At 40.7% G+C, this 18,662-nt stretch overlaps 4 protein-coding genes and 1 non-coding gene across 7 annotated transcripts; 3 read left to right on the top strand and 2 right to left on the bottom strand.

Annotated features, from left to right (window-relative positions):
- Positions 1–43: 43 nt before the first annotated feature.
- On the top strand, positions 44–4,643 carry LOC104815829 (probable galacturonosyltransferase 6). Its single transcript, XM_010544398.1, has 9 exons — positions 44–410; positions 671–705; positions 940–981; positions 1,082–1,232; positions 1,322–1,392; positions 2,120–2,391; positions 2,506–2,863; positions 3,406–3,918; positions 4,124–4,643. The coding sequence occupies exons 1-9, from the start codon at positions 299–301 to the stop codon at positions 4,397–4,399; spliced, it is 1,830 nt and encodes a 609-aa protein (XP_010542700.1). The 5' UTR covers positions 44–298; the 3' UTR covers positions 4,400–4,643.
- Positions 4,644–5,661: 1,018 nt separating this feature from the next.
- Positions 5,662–8,553, top strand: LOC104815831 (DNA-directed RNA polymerase III subunit RPC8). 3 transcript variants are annotated; one of them, XM_010544400.1, is made up of 9 exons: positions 5,662–5,764; positions 6,282–6,352; positions 6,764–6,900; positions 6,990–7,085; positions 7,333–7,420; positions 7,645–7,729; positions 7,843–7,906; positions 7,982–8,071; positions 8,224–8,553. In XM_010544400.1, exons 3-9 carry the CDS (start codon positions 6,790–6,792, stop codon positions 8,305–8,307), a joined length of 618 nt encoding a protein of 205 aa, XP_010542702.1. In that variant the 5' UTR covers positions 5,662–5,764; positions 6,282–6,352; positions 6,764–6,789; the 3' UTR covers positions 8,308–8,553. The 3 variants fall into 3 exon arrangements, with proteins under 3 accessions (XP_010542702.1, XP_010542701.1, XP_010542703.1); XM_010544399.1 differs by having other exon boundaries at positions 6,282–6,356; XM_010544401.2 differs by lacking the exon at positions 6,282–6,352 and having other exon boundaries at positions 5,679–5,764.
- A 239-nt stretch (positions 8,554–8,792) lies between these two features.
- Positions 8,793–14,869, bottom strand: LOC104815832 (probable LRR receptor-like serine/threonine-protein kinase At1g06840). The gene is made up of 21 exons (XM_010544403.1): positions 14,688–14,869; positions 14,469–14,596; positions 14,217–14,367; positions 14,029–14,100; positions 13,847–13,918; positions 13,584–13,727; positions 13,224–13,295; positions 13,053–13,124; positions 12,851–12,925; positions 12,568–12,636; positions 12,420–12,488; positions 12,255–12,326; positions 12,065–12,151; positions 11,871–11,939; positions 11,248–11,756; positions 11,009–11,164; positions 10,521–10,804; positions 10,373–10,424; positions 9,499–9,749; positions 9,258–9,392; positions 8,793–9,178 (listed from the first exon to the last, which is right to left on the bottom strand). The coding sequence occupies exons 1-21, from the start codon at positions 14,753–14,755 to the stop codon at positions 8,822–8,824; spliced, it is 2,964 nt and encodes a 987-aa protein (XP_010542705.1). The 5' UTR covers positions 14,756–14,869; the 3' UTR covers positions 8,793–8,821.
- Positions 14,870–15,921: 1,052 nt separating this feature from the next.
- On the bottom strand, positions 15,922–15,994 carry TRNAR-CCU. The gene has a single exon. It is a non-coding gene; the product is annotated as a tRNA-Arg (tRNA).
- Positions 15,995–16,579: 585 nt separating this feature from the next.
- LOC104815827 (trans-cinnamate 4-monooxygenase) lies at positions 16,580–18,561 on the top strand. The gene is made up of 3 exons (XM_010544397.2): positions 16,580–17,416; positions 17,506–17,639; positions 17,891–18,561. The coding sequence occupies exons 1-3, from the start codon at positions 16,632–16,634 to the stop codon at positions 18,487–18,489; spliced, it is 1,518 nt and encodes a 505-aa protein (XP_010542699.1). The 5' UTR covers positions 16,580–16,631; the 3' UTR covers positions 18,490–18,561.
- The last annotated feature ends 101 nt before the right edge of the window (positions 18,562–18,662 follow it).

The following is an 18,662-nucleotide window of genomic DNA, read 5'->3' as shown; positions in this document are numbered from 1 at the left end:
AGAAACTATATAAGACAATCCAAATTTCAATGGTTTTCTTTATTTGGTAAAAAAAAAGGAAAATAGACAGACTTGCAAGAAAGCTCTCTGAATCCAGGCAGCTCCTCCCCAAAACGATACTGGAAAGATCTCGAAACCCTAATTATTTACCAAATTCATCGTCGGTCTTGGATCATGTAGGGCTCCACCATTTCGGAATCTGTGTAATGAGCTTTTTCCTGGAGAACAATTAGGGATACAACAAAGAGTACTCGGAGAAGAGATTACGGGGTTTTTAATAAAAAAAAATCAGATATTGATGAATCAAGTTCGTCGGTGGCAGAGGATTCTGATCCTCTCGTTGCTCTTGGTATCTGTGTTGGCTCCGATCGTTTTCGTCTCGAATCGGCTCAAGAGTATCACTTCCGTTGGTGAGCATCTTCTTCTTCTTCTTCTTCTTCTTCTTCTTCTTCTTCTTCTTCTTCATTTCTCTTGTCTGTTTCTGTCGTGGCGGATGTAAAATTGATTGATATGGCTGTATTATAGTGGACGATCCTTTGTAGAGTTGGTTAATGGTGTTGATCTCTAATGGGATCTCGTGGATTGCAGTGAAATTGTTTTTTTTGGTAGCCTTTGCTTTATGCTTTTGTATCTAAGATTTGTTTTTGGCCTAATTCCTTATATATGGCAGGTCGGAGAGAATTCATTGAAGAGTTGACGAACATTGTACGTGCATTCTGTTTGTTCTTCTGTTCAGTTACTTCTAAGAGAAAATCAGGACTTTAGTTTTTGGCTTTCTGATTGTTTGGAACGATTTTTAACGGATGAGAGATTCTTTAGTGGTGTTTGATGATGATGCAAGACCTTGGAACCGAGCTTTACTTTATTCTTCTCTTTTCCAAATATCTTAATCAAGCAGTCGACTTTTTTAGCTGAGATGTTGCTTCTTCTACTCTGCAGAGATACAGGACGAATGACCTTAGGCTTAACTCTATTGAACAGGTTACTTGAGAGTTATCACTGATTTTCTTCAGTCATCTCTTTAATTTTTTTTTTTCCAGAGCATTCATATAGTTGAAACTGGTTTTGCTTTGTGATATAGGAGGACGAAGAAGGCTTGGAGGAGCCTAAACTCATTCTCTACAAGGATGTAAAATTTGATTCTGTAGTACAATATAGGTCTTCTGATGAAAGTGGTGCTGCTAAGCAGTCTACTGAGGGCCGGAAAACAGGTTTTTTCTCAGAAATTGGAGGTGGGCATCACATTTCAGTTTTGTTTTGTTTTGTTTTCATTGGCTTGGAACCTAGAAGCTTGCTTATCCGTAGTCGCCATTGGTTTCAGGAAATAATCACAAAAGCAAGGAAGAAGAAGCAATAGTCTCAAATCAAACTGTAGTATCTTCTGATGTGAAGGTGTGTATGTAGTCCATTTGATTTCATTGCCTGATCTTCTTGGCACTTGAACCGTGAAGCTAAGCATTTCTATGTACACACCAGCATAAAGTTGTAAGCTATTTGTTTAGCCTGTAAAGTAGTCCTAAAATTATTCTGTAGGAGAAAGCTCTTTTCTCATGCTGGTTTTGATCCTAAAATGTCTGTAACCGAGTTCTCTATCTTGAATTGTTTGTCTTAGTTTCTTGTTGTCTAAACCTACACTTGAGAATGTCTAAAAGGTACCCAAAGTTGGTGAATTTGCACTGAATAAAAATTGATATAAAGGCATAGTCCAGTGGAAGACAGATTATGCATGTTCAATGTCTCTCTTCTACCAGTCCTACTGATCACAAAGTTTTGAACCAGACTTTTGGGGAACCATGATCATATAAGTACATTACATCTCTGTGTTTAGATTTCTAATTGCCTTTCCCTCCTCGAAAAGTCTTGATAGGTGTCAAATTAAGTCATGAAGCTTCTTGTACTAAAACGTACTTTTAGATAATATGAATCTGAAGAGTAGTTAGGTAAATACAACACCCAACGTCACCTTAATCCCAAGTTTAGTGCGTCAAAATAAATTGCAAGGCTTGAGTTCCATGGGTCTTGCTAAATATCAGAAAACTGAAAAACTAATTTAGGTTATTCATTAAGCTATTAAAATCATATGTTTAGACTTTGCAACTTATTCCTTGCTTTTTTTCAGGATCAATCTTTACCAATAGTTATCCAACTTAATAATGACGTGGAATTCCAAAACCCTGTAGCTAAGGGTGAGAAGGAAGCCAGGGCTCAGTCAGAACAAGCAACGGACGAGAGGGTGAAGGAGATAAGAGACAAAATAATCCAAGCTAAAGCCTACCTTAATTTTGCACCGCCTGGGAGTAACTCCCAAATTGTGAAGGAGTTGAGAGCTCGAATGAAAGAGCTGGAACGGGCAGTTGGTGATGCTACCAATGATAAAGATCTCTCAAAGAGGTGGGTAAACAAACTTTTGATTCCTTTTCTAAAAATGAATTCCTGAATTGTGTCCAGCAAATAGCTGTGTGATCTAATTATTGAGCCAAGATTGATTCATGACTAATCTTGCAGCGCTCTTCACAAAGTAAAACCCGTGGAAGTTGCGATATACAAGGCCAGTCGTGTTTTTAACAACTGCCATGCCATTGCAACTAAGCTCCGTGCCATGAGTTACAACACTGAAGAACAAGCTCGGATGCAGAAGAATCAAGCAACATATCTTATGCAGCTTGCTGCAAGAACCACCCCAAAAGGGCTTCACTGTCTCTCAATGCAGCTGACAACAGAATACTTTGCCCTGGATCCTGAGAAAAGACAGATGCCTAACCAGCAACATCATGATGATCCTGCTCTCTATCATTACGTTGTCTTCTCTGACAATGTTTTGGCTTGTGCTGCTGTTGTTAAATCTACGGTCTCTTCTACAAAGGTAAATATGCGCCACATTTATTTACCTTTTTTACCCAAAAAGGAAAGATATGGTGCTCCACATTTTTGTTCTGTTTGAGCTGTGTGGGCAACTATTGTTTTCTATTTTCCGGTGAAAAATGTCAGAAACTTGAACGTGTAGTTAGTCAAAAATATATTTTGAACTTGTGCACTAACAATTTCACCTGGACGTGAAAGCTTTATAACTTGCGTGTTTACATAGACGTAACTACTGTTACTGGGGGCCTGCAGTAATAATTTTGTTTAGGTTCAGAATTTTTGCTAATTTTCTTCTCCATTGGAGTGAGAAAATGGACAGCAGTTGTTGAGGAAACTTTCAAGATTTCCCTTTAAAAAGAAATTATGCATGGTTATATTTAATTTTTTTCAAATGTTGTGGAAGTATGCAGTCGCACCGATTATCATTCATTATCCTTTAATCTCTGACAGTCAGAAAGTATACTTCTGCACATATCATTAATCATTTCAAAAGTTTTGTTGGAGTCCCTCATGAACTTTACCCCGTGATGTTTGTGCGTGCAGGACCCAGAAAAAATTGTATTCCATGTGTTGACAGATTCACTTAATTACCCAGCAGTCTCCATGTGGTTTTTGTTAAACCCTCTTCCCAGAGCTACAATTCAGATCCAAAACATTGACGATATGGATGTTTTTCCTTCAGATTATCCCCAATTACTGATGAAGCAGAATTCCAGTGATCCAAGATTCATTTCTACCCTCAATCATGCCCGTTTCTTTCTCCCTGATATTTTCCCCAGTGTGAACAAGATTGTATTGTTTGACCATGATGTAGTAGTCCAAAGAGATCTAAGTGGTTTGTGGAGCATTGACATGAAGGGGAAAGTAGTCGGAGCTGTAGAGACGTGTATCGAAGGCAAACCTTTGATGAACAGATTTATTAATTTCTCAGACGCATGGGTTGCTAGGAAGTTTGACCCTAAAGCTTGCATGTGGGCATTTGGGATGAACCTATTTGATCTCAAAGAGTGGAGAAGACAGAATTTGACTTCCGTGTATCTGAAACACTTGCACCAGGTAAGTATTATCCTATTCGTTTGTGATCTCTACTGCAGTTTGATATATATCCTACCCTGCTATCCTCAGATGACAAACACCTCCTCCTTACCTCTTGAAACTTCTGTAAAGCTGAGTTGTTTGTTTTTTGGTGTGGGCATCTGAAATAGGACGTGATGAGTGAAGGGTTTTTGTTTGGCTTTTGACCTGTTTGGGGAACTCGCAGGGAACAAAGAGACCAGTGTGGAAGGCAGGGAGCTTGCCAATAGGTTGGTTGACCTTCTATAAGCAAGTATTGCCGTTGGACAAGAGATGGCATTTGGTGGGTTTAGGTTACGAGTCAGGGGTTAAAGAGACCGAGGTTGAACAAGCTGCGGTCATACACTTTGATGGAATCAGGAAGCCGTGGTTGGATATCGGGATCGCTATGTACAAACCCTTCTGGAACAGGCATGTCCCTTACAATCACCCTTACTTGCAACGGTGCAATATCCACGCTTGACACGAATCAGATCCAATCACTTCTGTCCAGATTGAAATGCAAAAGCCAGAATAGGTTCGATTCGTTTCTTTTTATAACAAAACCTCCACCTCTTTATGTTCCAATATCAATTACCTTTCATTCTTTAACAATATCTCTCAGTATAAATCTTGTTCTTTTTTTTCTTTTTGTTTCCGGGCGGGATTTAATGTTACAGAAGCTATTTAGATATAACGGTATTTGATGTCGGAGGCCAGGTGGGTTATACAGTGGCTCCAGGCAGCCACTGTGGCTAACCAGTTTAGATTCTGGATGCTCTTAGGGTCTCTGCCAAGTGGCGTTTTGTAACTGGAGGATACATGACACATGGAGATGGTAAGTAGATAGCGGAACGGGAGGGACATATCCTAAGATTAGATTGTGCACATGATCGGGGATGGACACGGGAATTGGATAAGGTGATTACGAGTGTTGTATCTGAAATTTCGGATATTCGTTCACTGGTTGGACGAACATGGGTACATACATGAACAATAAGAATCCCCATCTTTGGATTTGGGTATGAATTTCGATCGGCAATTATCCCTACCAACGAAACTTGAACCGAGAGGAAGAAGGCGACAGCGAGCGATAGTCAAAGGGACTCTCCTAAATGGCCTGGTCCAATCCAGCCCGGCCCATTATTAACTTTGTTGGGTTTAAACGGCAGGCCCGTTAAACCTCGTGATTTTGTTGGCGCGGCCAGAAATTTCACACTGGAACCCTAAAACCAAATCTCTGCTCGCAATATTTTTTCTGATTTTTTTTTTCCTGCGATAACAGACGCATTTTCCCTTTCCCCGTGGGCAAATCATTCGACCATACCAAAAGCGTCGTAGGAATTTTTTTCGCATACATCGACAAAAATATAACATATTAAATTTTTTCGAAAAGATCATATTACCCTTATGAAACTTATGAAACTGTATAATTATAATTGCAAAGTAATTAATTTTGTATAATTATAATTATAAAATCGTAATTAATTCTAAATGCAGTTGTAATTGATTTTAAATACAGTTTTAATTGATTCTAAATTAGATGGCAAAAAATACATTGTTTATAAGATTTTTAGTTATTATACAATCATAAATACTTCATTTTTTAGTTGTATACTAATTATATAATAAAATCATAAAAAATATAAAATAAAAGTTATTTCGGACCTTTTTAAAGGTAAAAACAGTATAGAATTGAAAAATAATTTGTTTTGGGTGTATAGTTGAAATTGATGCGACTTCGTATATTTGAGTGATTTTCCCTTTCCTTGTCTGGCTTCCCTTTCTCCACTCTCTGGCACCGTCGCAGTCTGTATCTCTCGCTTCTTAGTATTGTCGGCAGTAGCAGGTGAGTTTCCACCGAGTTGGCTCTCGCCACTGGCTCGATTCTGGTTGCTAGTGGTTGATAGGGGTTGATTCTGATTGAGGTTTGGTTCGAATTAGGGCTGAGATTTCTTGGATTATGGTTTCTATTCGATCTCTGACTCTGAATTCTACTTGTGTCGAAATTCTAATTTCATGCGGCAAGACAAATTTTTTCTGTGCGTTTGTGTGCGTGTGTGTGGTGGTACCTACGTAGTACCGATCCTTAGTCATACAGCAGCAAGATTTAGACTTTGACAGAGACTTTTAACCTTCGAATTTTTTAAATGCAAGTGTTTGAGTTCAAACACGGAAAAAAGAAAACAATGCCCAAGTATTGGGTTTTGATCCTTGTGTCTCTGATGATTTGCGATGCGAAGGCTGAATGCTTGAAGCTTTTTTGTTCCATGATGGTGCAGTTTCTTATCACGTATGTCGGTTCAATTCTTTGTGAAATTGTTTGTAAATTTGCTTGTTTCTTTCTTTTTCTTTTTTTGGTTCAGGTGGAGGTGGTGGAGAACCGATACCTAAAGGGAAGAAGTTCTAAACTAAAATATCTGGGCTGATTTTGAGAGTATGTGAGTCTTCGGTGAACTAATTGACTATTGATATAAGAGAAGATAATGATTGTTTGTCAATATATGTGTTATGGTTCTGATCATTTCTACGAAAATCACAAGCCAAAAAATTTCTATGAGTAGAATCATGTAGTTGGACTTCGTATCTACGTTCCCAGAGATTGGATTAAAAAAACAGACAACTGGATATGTAGAAAAGGGCATATATATATGTCTCAATTCATAGGGCAAATCAGATCAAATTCGGGTGGTTAGTGGGCCCGGTGGTCAATTCGTGTGTTCGCGAGTTAACTTGGTTTAGTTCGCTCATGTATTATACAATGCTCGTGTATTCTGAGACTGAGCATTTCATTACACTAGTTGGCTTGTTACCGGTAATGAGTGGTTTCATTGTCATTTGTTTGCAGATGTTGATTTAGACCAATTTGCAGAAATGTTTTATCTTAGCGAGCTTGAGCATACATTACGAGTGCCTCCGCATCTCCTTAACCTCCCTGTTGAAGATGCTATCAAGTCTGTGCTTGAAAGTATTTTCTTGGATAAGGTTGGCCACTTGTTCCTCTGGTTTTTGTTTATTTCCATGGATTTTGTTAGGCGAATGGTTAATTCTGAAGTTTATCTTTCACATGGAAGGTTGTTGCGAAGTTAGGACTTTGCGTATCTGTGTACGACATTCAATCAATAAAAGGAGGATTTGTATTTCCAGGGGATGGGGCAGCGTCCTATACGGTAAAATTATATTTAGGAGTATTTCTCTTTTTGCTTTTACTTTAATGAACATGTTCTGGTGTATATTCGTAGATACATATGTGCTCTTTTAATTAGTTTTATTTGTTTCGTGCAATATCCCTCTATCTTTTGTAGAATTATCAGTGTTTAAATTTCCTTGTAGTATTGAGTTGAGTTGAGGTGTGTCCATGAGTCATATACTTGCCAAACTCTGATCGGGCATCTACTCAAACCTCATCCTGTGTAGGTGGTTTTTAGAATGGTTGTGTTTCGTCCATTTGTTGGTGAGATCATAGTTGCCAAGCTTAAAGAATCTGATGCCGATGGCTTGCGCTGTGAGTACTCAAATGTTCTCTTCTTAATTTTCAAACAATTTTGATGCTGACAAGTGGGTTCAGTTACAAATAATCAGTGGCCATAGCATATATGCTCTGTGAGGAAAATGTGGGAGAACAGAAGATTCTCGAAATAATTTGGATTGTTGTTTTCATGGAAGTTTGTATTTGGTATATTAATCTTTTTATACATACATTCTCATGCCCACCTCTGGAACTGGCAGTAACGCTTGGGTTCTTTGAGGATATTTATGTACCGTCCCCCCTTTTGCCAGCACCAAACCGCTTTGAGGCTGATCCTTGTAATAGGTAAGAAATGAGGCCTGCTCTCTAAGAAAAAATGGGCTTCTGTGCTATATTACACCACCTCCTCCTCCTCCATTGAATCTCACTGGATAATGATGGGTTTGTTTCCTGAGTAGGAATCAAATGAGATGGGTGTGGGAGTATGACGGTCAAGACTATGTTATTGATGACTCCTTTAAGGTTGTTTAACTTTGGCTCTCACAATTTCTCAAGTTTCTGGTCTCAAAACCGAACTCTAACCATGTGAAATGGCAGATCAAGTTTCGGGTGGAGAATGTTACCTATCCAGCGGTTCCCATAGAGAGACCGGAGCAATCAAAGCCGTTTGCTCCTATGGTGATCACTGTAAGTACACTCCCCTCCCTAGTTGCTAGTATGTGTTATTACTGTAAGCTCTCTTCGGAGAATGTATGGGTCCTATGGGAAAGATGGATGGAAATGGAGATGGAGATCTCTTCTTCTACTAAAAGTCATGTTTTTTTTTTTTTGGAATTCAGGGGTTGATTGATGGTGATGGGTTGGGACCTGTGTCGTGGTGGGATTCATATGATGAGCTTGGTGGTGATGCTGAGGAAGAGTAGTAGTCGAGAAGCAAGAAGCATCATCACCCCAGAAACGAACCACCAATTTTGTGAGTCTCCCCCAATTTGAGATTTAGTTACAATTTCATAGGTTAGAAACATACATAAGCAGCAGTGAACATATCTCTGTACACACACACACACACCGTGTATGGCTCTAACTCGCTATAGTCTTATGTTTTGTTGTCTTAGCTACATCATTGAGTCACAATATAAAGAAAGTACAAAAATAGTTTTGAAAATTAATCACTTTTCTATAGATTCTGATAATTCTTCAACACATTCACAAAAATATATTATGATTATTAGTTTATTTATTTCAAAACTTGTTATAAAAAAATTGTATAATCTATTATGATAATTTTTCATCATTATTCACAAAATTCTATAGTGTGTGATGTGACAGTAATGTCTTAAGAACAAGGACTGTACAATAACAACGACAAAAAAAAAACAGACGAACATTTGAAGCGTTGTAATAAAAAACATCCCTATGCAGTATATGGCTTACCCTCTACCTTGGTTCTATGGAGGGAGTGACTCCGCTTACAAGATCACTGCCGGATACATCCATCGATAAATACGGATTCTTTGTCGCTGATGTGATCGACGAACTCGTCATCGTCATCGACGATGATGACGTCATCATCTCGGAGGAATCTGCAGTCCTGACAACCTGAGATTCAGGCATCAGATTCCATATACCCTCGAGTTCTCTCACCACTTCAACCATCGAAGGCCTTGTCTCCGTCTCCACTCTGCAACATCTCAGTGCCAAGGTCGCAAACTTCTCCACGCACTCGGCCGGGCAGGACCCCATTCGCTTATCCACCACCGACAGTATCGTCCCGGATTGATACGCAGTCTTGACCTGACCGTCGAAAATATAGGTACGAATCGTTCAGAGAGGCGATCAAGACAGATATTAAGATCGAGAATGTTGTTGTAACCTCTCGAACGATGTTCTTGCCGTGTGAGATTGCATGCATTCCAGTCAAGAGTTCCAAGAACACGACGCCGAGACTGTACACATCGCTTTTGTCCGTCAATTTACGAGTCAGGAAATATTCTGGGTCTAGATAACCCTGCAGAACCCAACACAAGAACCGACAAGTCACTCTTAACTTCCGTTTTTCGAGGTATGGTCTGAGTAGGAAACAAAAAATGAAAAGATGCGATCAAGATCTTTACCGGAGTCCCCTTTACGACTGTGGAAACATGATCCGGAGCAACGCCTTCCATGTCAGGAACCGGAGCAAGTCTTGACAATCCGAAATCCGCAACCTTTGCGACCAATTTGGAGTCTAACAATATGTTGCTGGCTTTGATATCGCGGTGAAATATCGGCGGATCAGCTTCCGTATGCAGATACATAATTCCCTTTGCCGAACCTAAAGCTATCCTCATCCTCGTCGCAAAGCTCAGAGATTCTCCTGATCTACCTGTTGTAACACGCATACATATACAAAGATTTTAACTGTTTATGCGACAAGAAATCTCGTAAACAAGAGTTTGATATACATAGGTATATCCACCGGGTTTGGCGCAGACCGGGTACCCGAATTTTCGGAGGCACCCAACCCACGCTCACGGTTCTTATGATCGATTTATCCCCGTCTAGCCTTCGCAAGACTCGTACGGTCGAGTACCCGCGGAAACCAACAAATGTATGTTGACCCAGTTAACCATTAGGGTATAATGATAATTTTGTACGAAAATAGACCTAGACATCATCGTAACTAACCTAAAACACTAGAAATATAAATGTCCTTTTTCCTGTCAGCGGGTACCCTCGGAATAACCCCACCACCCCACCAAAAAAAAAAAAACCAAACCCATGGTCCAGGTTCCTTGTATCGTCCCACCCACGGGTATTCGCATTCTGTCCTGAGTATTCGCATTCCGGATACTCGTATCCTGAACACCCGTGAACCCACGGGTATCGGGTTTTAAGTCCCACCCCTAAGTTTATCAATGCATACCCAAACATTAAAGAGGAACATAAAAAAAATTGCGTATCATCTGATCTGATGATCACAAGGACCAGAGAGCAAAAGATTTGTACCAGAAATGTTATCTCGCAGGGTACCATTTGGCATGAACTCGTAAACCAGCATCTGCATTCTTGAAACATATACAAGCTTAAGTAGTAGCAAAACATCAGTAAGAAGGAGAAAAAACACGAAACAATTTGAACAAAAAAAGGGGGTTACCTGTTCGCCTTCTTCGTCGCAGAATCCGAGCAGAGAGACAAGGTTCCGATGATGTAGCCTCGACAAAAGCTGGATCTCTGTAAGAAACTCCCTCTCCCCTTGCAATGATCCCTCTGTTGCTCTCTTGATGGCGACAACCGCTCCATCCCCGAGGATGCCTTTGTAGACCTTTCCGTAACCTCCTTGCCCGATAACAGCGCAACTGTCGAAACTGTCCGTAGCCTGAGCCAGCTCCCCGTAAGTGAAGCTCCTCACCCCTTCCACTTTAATCGGAGCCCGAGAAGCTGCACCATGAGAAACATTTAAAGATTTTGATAAGAGGCATCATATCTATGTTCATATCCATTGCTGTATTTCCCTTGTAAACACGAGTTTTCGCATCGATAAACGCTATCAAGAACGGGAAAACTATCTTGTCGGGATCTTCGATCTTAACAGATTTCTACTACTATCCACCCATTTTGCAGGATTTAAGGAAAAAATCTTACATCTCTTCCTCCTAGAAACCGCGATATATCCTTTCATACGCATCTTCATAATGACGAGGGAGATAACAGCGGTTATAATGACAGCGGCTGCAACCGCGCCGAGAACTATTCCCACCACCACGCCCTTACTTACGCCGGATCTTGAAGCTGGAAACACTGCAAGATCAATGAGAATAATAAGTGTAGTTGACGGCGAGGAGACTGGCTCTTTGAGGAAGAAGGTTTCGAGGGGGCAAAACCATCTCGGTAGATATCTGACAAGGTGAAGTTGAGAAGCTCGTAAGGACCGAACAAGTCCCTGTCCGGGATATTCCATCCCGTGAACATCGACCTGATTCTCCGAACCTCGCTAGCATTGAATTCCCGAGAGCCGTTGGTGGTAGCAGGAACTACGGGAAAGAGCTTGAGGTACATCCGAAGCCTGGGCCCTTTCTGCCATTGGAATGAATCAAGGTGAAGCTGATACAGATTCAACTTGAGACCCGAGGTCAAGTATTCCTCAAACTCGTCGACGTAAGGAAGAAAATCCGAGAAACCGGGACTTTTCAACCGGTATCCAACGAGAAGAGGAGCGGCACAAAAGCAGAGTTCACGGAGCTCGGGAGAATATTCATAAGGAGGTGGGCATCCAAAAGGTGGACAAGCCCCAGTAAGATTTGTTGTTGAAGCCATTGTATCATCTCCCTCGGGTCGAGGTCCACAGAATTGGAGCAGATTTGCAGATGGGCACAATGGATTGCCTTGGAGCCTGCAGAAGAACAATCAATATTAAGTTAGGAGGGACCAGAACTTCAGGAACATAATTTGAGACATACAAGAACATATTTAAAACAAAAAACACAAGCAAGTTGCAGAAGCAAACCAGACAGTCACATTTGGAGGGAGATTAAAGCTGCCGGAAATATTTGAAAACCCGTTATTCCGCAGATCCCTGCAAAGAAAAAAAGGAGATGATGTCTGGTAAAAGATGTGCTGACAAACAAAAGTCAGTCCGGTCTGGACTGGCACATGCTTGTAGGAAAAAGAACAGGAGATATGATCTTTCAAAGGACATACACAACAAGGCTCTCATTTGAGTTCAAAACTCTGTCCTGCCAAATATCAGAGGGAATGGAACCATTCAAGGCATTATCTGCAAGTGACCTGCAACGTCGAGAAGCCAACAAAAACCATTATTGTTCTTATTTTCCAAAGACGATATAACACAACAACAGCATTTCACGAATCAGAAAAAGAGCACACTCACAATCTTTGAAGGCGTGGAAGACCTGAAAAATTTACTGGGATCATTCCAGTTAGACTGTTGTTGGACAGATTGCTGCTCGCATTTTCATCAAACGATATCGCAGTTAAAAATCGCCCGTTTGAAGAATACTGAACACAAATGAATAGGGTATGAAATTATATATACATTGTTGTGATGTTGTCGGAAAGTTTCCCTGTAGGTATGGATCCATTTAACTGATTCTGGCTAAGATCCCTGGAAACCATGCAGGATGGCCATCAGCTAAATATAAGATATTTTGAGGAAATGACTAAATATAAGATATTGAACCTACAAATAACCAAGGTGTGGGATCCTGCTTAGATCAGGCATTGGTCCTTGCAAGCTGCAGTTTCTAAGGCTTCTGCAATTGAACAAAAGAAAAATACGTTACACGCACATGAAAAAAACATATGATGTCCGAAATGATGGAGAAGAAGACCAGTTTGTCCTACACTTGATCCTCATATTATATTCATCAGGTGCATTAATGGAAGAAGATGATTGTGGTTTGGGCTTCACATTTCAAAGACCTGACCAAGTTAACTTCAAAACGAAATCGGGGAACTGGCACTTACAGCTTCAGAAGTTTAGACATGTTTCCGTAAGAAGGTGGAATGGTAGCCCCATCAAAGTGGTTGTTATCAAGTTGTCTGCCCAAAAAAAAAACACACACACACAGCAAGAAGAAGAAATGGCCAAACACAAAGCTCATCAGTCAGTACGGTAATAGATTCCGGGAAATCCTCATGGCTCCAAAGAAGGGAAGAAGAAGCATACACGATGAGCAAATTTGGCATTTCGGATAACTGGGGAGGAAGATAGCCTGATAAATTATTGTTGTCAAGAAGGCTGAAAACATATATAAAAGGGTTTCTAATCAGCATATACCGTAACAAAAATATTAACATTCGAAAGAAAGAGGAATCAGCCAGCTACGGATCGACTCACAGGTGAACAAGTGATGGCAACCTGCCAAGCTCTGGCGGTATTTGCCCACTGAGCGAATTGTTATTCATGTGACTGGCAGAAGATAAGATCAACAAGTCAACCCTAATATTCTTTAATAATTTCTTCAAGATTATTATTGTTATTTATCATTACTCTTGTTCCTGAAGCAAAGCAGCAAAAGGAGTTTCTGAAGGAGAAAGAGGGTTTGATCTTTCCTTTTTTTTTTTTCACTTGCTCGATGATTCGGGGAGGCGCTTCCGAGCATAGACGAGCACCATGACAAAATCCTTAGCCGAGGAGGGAAAGAGAGAAGCTAGTGTTGTTTTATGAACAAGTCCCGACGAAAAACAAAGCGCTCACAAATGCTTAGTCTTGTTTAAATTTCCAAAAGAACTGGGTATCGGTCCTGATATACGGTTTTCATCGATCTGGATTCTGTCCAGCTGTGGGAGATAGCCGAGCTCATCGGGCAGAGACCCTGTTAATTGGTTACCATTCAAGAGCCTGAAAACGTAGCAGAATGTCACAATATGGGGACAAAAAGTAGCAAGGAACAATGGCGCACACACACACGCAGAGATATATATGTGTGGTAAATCCAGAATCAGGGTCCTGCAACTTACAAGAGTTCCAAGGAGGTGAGATTTCCGATTTCCTTAGGTATATTTCCGGTTAGCATGTTCCACATGAAATCCCTGACATTTTGAAGAATGCATCCAATAAACAAAGAGAAACCAATGTCACTATTTAAAGACAGAAAAACAATCAGAGAGAAAGTATTCAACACAACACGTTGTGTCCATACAAGATTCTTAAGCGAGACAGCCGACCAAGCTCCGGGGACAAGTTCCCTGAGAGATTCATGTTGAGTAGTTGCCTGATTGTAAAAAACAAGAACCCAATAAATGTTTTTCAAACGAGAATCATTGAACCGAACAAAACCAGAATTTAAAACCAGAAGAGGGAAATCGACAAGAGAAAATGGAGACCTACAATTCTCGGACATGAAGGTAACCATCATCCATAGTAGAATTGAAACAGAGAACGCCTGTCCAATTGGACGTGCACGGGTCCCCGCGTCCCCAGTTCCTCAATTTCTGGAAAGGATCGCTCAAACTACTTCTTATCCCTCGCAACGCCCTCGCTGTTCCCGACAATTCCCGACGATGAACACAATAACGAGCGATAATCAGAAGAAAGAAACACATAAGTCTGAATTCAAACCCAAGAGAGATGTAAGTAAACCTTCAACAGGGTCAGTGATGACGTCTTGAGCAGAGATCGGAGCGAGGAATAAGAAGCAGCAGAAGAGCAGAGCGACAAGATGAAAACCAGAGGACGAAGCCCTCGGAGATAACATCTTGATTCTCAGCCTGAGAAGAAAACCCAACAAAGAAGAAGATGATTTTAAAAAAAAAAGCAAAGAACACAGCAGTAGGAAGTTGGTGGTATTTGGTAAAAGACCTGTCGAATGATACGACATTGTTGCTCGACATTTTTGGGTTCTTATCTGAAAATTTTGACAAGTTCATCGATGAAGAACGACTTGTTGTCTGAATCCCGCCGCCGCCGCAGTTCCCCGTCTCGGCTGGTGGCGGGGGAGACCAGCTCTCGGTTGTGTCCGATTTTTTTTATCCTTTTGGTCAAGTGACATAATATTGTTGGATCTAATGCAGGTTGCAGATACAAAACTACAAATCCAATATAAATTTAAAGAGAAGCATATAAAAATTTCTAAATCCAAATTAATTATAGCACTTTGATTTTAAATAAGAGTTTATATAACAAATTACAGAAAAATAATAATTAATATTTATGCCAAGCTGTAGTATGAACATGGAATTAACTAGAAAAACTAATAAATCCAAGTGGCCTAGGAAAAAAATATATTATATATTGATTTCCGATGAGGATGCAACGCCAATTATTAATTAATGGTCCATAAGCACTTTGTTTATAAAAATCGGGGGAAAGCAACAATAGGTGGCGAATGCAAAGAAAAAAAAACGATTAGCTTAACGTGTTGGGAGAAATAATTTATAGATGTTTTAAAATTAATAATATAAAATTATCACAATTATATAAATGCATATAAATATACTAAAAAAATTTATTAGATTAAAAAAACTTTATATTCGAAGTGTCTTTTACAGATATATATTTTAAGGAATACAAAGTGTAAAAAATGTTTTATATATAGTATCATATAAACATTATAAGATTTACATATATTTATGTAGTCGTGCAAACAAGCCTTGAACTCACTTTCCTAAAGAAAATAAAATAAATAGAGAACGAAGGGCCAAGTCAACCAGAGCAGTTAATTCAATTAAACATTATGTGATATATTTAATAAATAAATGCATGGCGGTATATGTAAGCATCATGAGACTTTTTCATTGGAATAGTTATAATTTAACATGGGTCCCATGTCGGACCCAACTAACTCAGAAGGCCGGACACACAGCTTGGGCCCAAAGCCCACATTTGTTGAAGCCCAATTCCTATATCACTCCCGATCGCCATTGACTTATCATCTCACTGACCATACTTCTATTTATAATCCGTAGAGGCAAGATATGCACCACGTGAGGCTTCGAGGACACATGAAATTTCGTGATCGTATGGTCTGAACATCGACATTTTTATCGTGAAAACAAAACAAATAATTAAATTTAAAACAAGAATCTTAAATAGACGCGCCAGGTAGGGGTCGAACCTACGACCTTCTGCTTAGGAAACAGACGCTCTATCCACTGAGCTACAGGCGCTTGTTGCTTAGTCATCTACCTAGCACATATCCTGTCCAATAAAAGTCAACTTCTAACCTTCTCATTTGTGGATTTGGAGTGTAGTAGGTAGGTAGGTAGTTCCATCACTCTCTGTCGTGGTAGGTGTAGTCTTATTTTACTACACCTATAACGTCACTTTTATGCGGTCAACCCATAGCATCGCTTTTATTTTAACATATATATATATTAAGCCGAAAATATGCAAATGTTTAAAAATAATATCGTACATTATCTTTGACGGTCTATATAATATGATAACTTGTAGGCATACTTCAAGAACTAAACCATTAATAATTTTACTTTCTAAATCTATTAGCTTTAATAATTACATGTAATTAAAGGCACAAGAGGTTAATCTTAATACACAGTTTGACATCAGCAACTCTCGGCTCTCGCTCACCAAACCCTTCCCCCCAATTCACACCACTCACTCCGTCAAATATAACGGCGTCAGAAGTTCTTGCGTTCACCCACCTAACGCCGTCATATTCCGTAACGCGGGGCCCAAGCCCACAACTCTTCCGCTTTCTATTATAAATTCAGTCTCTCCCAACACTCCTGTTTTTCAGCAGCTTTGACTGCTTCTTCTATCTCTGAGCCCTTCTCGCGCCGGGAAATGGACCTTCTCTTGTTAGAGAAGAGCCTCATCGCCGTCTTCTTCGCGGTGCTTCTCGCGATCGCCATTTCCAAGCTCCGTGGCAAGAAATTGAAGCTTCCTCCGGGTCCGTTACCGGTTCCGGTTTTTGGAAACTGGCTCCAAGTCGGAGATGATCTCAATCACCGCAATCTCACCGATCTCGCTCGAAAATTCGGAGAAATATTCCTCCTCCGAATGGGCCAGAGAAATCTCGTCGTTGTTTCGTCGCCGGATCTAGCGAAGGATGTGCTCCACACGCAGGGCGTTGAGTTCGGATCCAGAACCAGGAACGTCGTCTTCGATATCTTCACCGGGAAGGGTCAGGACATGGTGTTCACGGTCTACGGAGAGCACTGGCGGAAGATGCGGCGGATCATGACGGTGCCGTTCTTCACCAACAAGGTCGTGCAGCAGAATCGGCAGGGTTGGGAGTACGAAGCGGCGTGTGTGGTCGAGGATATGAAGAAGAATCCTGATGCTGCGACGAAGGGAGTCGTGCTGAGGAAGAGGCTTCAGCTGATGATGTACAACAATATGTACCGGATTATGTTCGACAGAAGGTTTGAGAGTGAGGACGATCCGTTGTTCGTTCAGCTCAAGGCTTTGAACGGCGAGAGAAGTCGATTGGCTCAGAGCTTCGAGTACAACTATGGAGATTTTATCCCCATCCTTAGGCCGTTCCTGAGAGGGTATTTGAAGATTTGCAAGGAGGTAAAGGAACGGAGGCTGCAACTGTTCAAGAAGCACTTCGTCGACGAGAGGAAGTGAGTTCGTTCGTCATCTCGATCTTTCTTTTGATCAATTTTGTTACTGGCAATGTGGGATTTTTGGATTGACTGGTTAAATCACTCAGGCAAATTGCGAGCACCAAGCCTACGAGCAACGAAGGATTGAAATGCGCCATTGATCACATCTTGGATGCTCAGCAGAAGGGAGAGATCAATGAGGACAACGTTCTTTACATCGTCGAGAACATCAACGTCGCCGGTAACTGTTCTTAACTTCTTTGTCCCTTTCAAAACATGTGATCGGTCCCCACGTTACGTCTTGTTACAGAGAAGTCTTTGGTAGTTCATAGTTTGGTATGTATATTTATAGGGTAAAGATTTGGGGCCTTTGACAAAAAAAGATTTGGGGCATTAGAATTAGACGCCCAAAAAGAAATACAATATTACCAAAAATGCATTTGAAAATTTGCAAATTTGTTACCATTTCTGACAATTGGTTCTTCGGAACAGCGATTGAGACGACGTTATGGTCAATCGAGTGGGGGATTGCTGAGTTAGTGAACCATCCGGAGATCCAAACAAAGCTGAGGAACGAACTGGACACTGTTCTTGGACATGGCGTCCAGATAACAGAGCCAGACATCCACAAGCTCCCATACTTGCAGGCCGTGATCAAGGAGACGCTGAGATACAGAATGGCGATTCCTCTCCTCGTGCCTCACATGAACCTCCATGAAGGAAAGCTCGGAGGGTATGACGTACCAGCCGAGAGCAAGATCCTCGTCAATGCCTGGTTTCTGGCCAACAATCCAAACAACTGGAAGAAACCGGACGAGTTCAGGCCAGAGAGGTTCTTGGAGGAAGAGTCGAATGTGGAAGCGAACGGGAATGATTTCAGGTATATCCCGTTTGGAGTGGGACGGAGAAGCTGCCCAGGAATCATTTTGGCACTGCCCATATTGGGAATCACCATCGGAAGGCTTGTTCAGAACTTCGAGCTGCTTCCTCCGCCAGGGAAATCTCAGGTTGATACCACTGAGAAAGGTGGACAGTTCAGCTTACACATCCTCAATCACTCCACCATTGTTATGAAGCCGAGGTCCTCTTGATTGATTCAGGGTTTTGTAATATTGTTGTTGTCATAACAGTTGTGTATGCCTTTGGAATGTTTTTGTAAAAAACAAAAAGCGAAAGTAATTTGCTTTTGTGAATTGTAGTTGTATTAAAAGAAAGCCCCAGACGGGAAATACGCGTTCTTGTTAGAAATTGAATAAACATAAAT

The sequence above is a fragment of the Tarenaya hassleriana genome, unplaced genomic scaffold (assembly GCF_000463585.1).
Source record: "Tarenaya hassleriana unplaced genomic scaffold, ASM46358v1 Cleome24, whole genome shotgun sequence".
NCBI lineage: Eukaryota > Viridiplantae > Streptophyta > Magnoliopsida > Brassicales > Cleomaceae > Tarenaya > Tarenaya hassleriana.
Note: the sequence above shows the minus strand (reverse complement) of the source record. Positions and strands in the feature narration are given on the sequence as shown.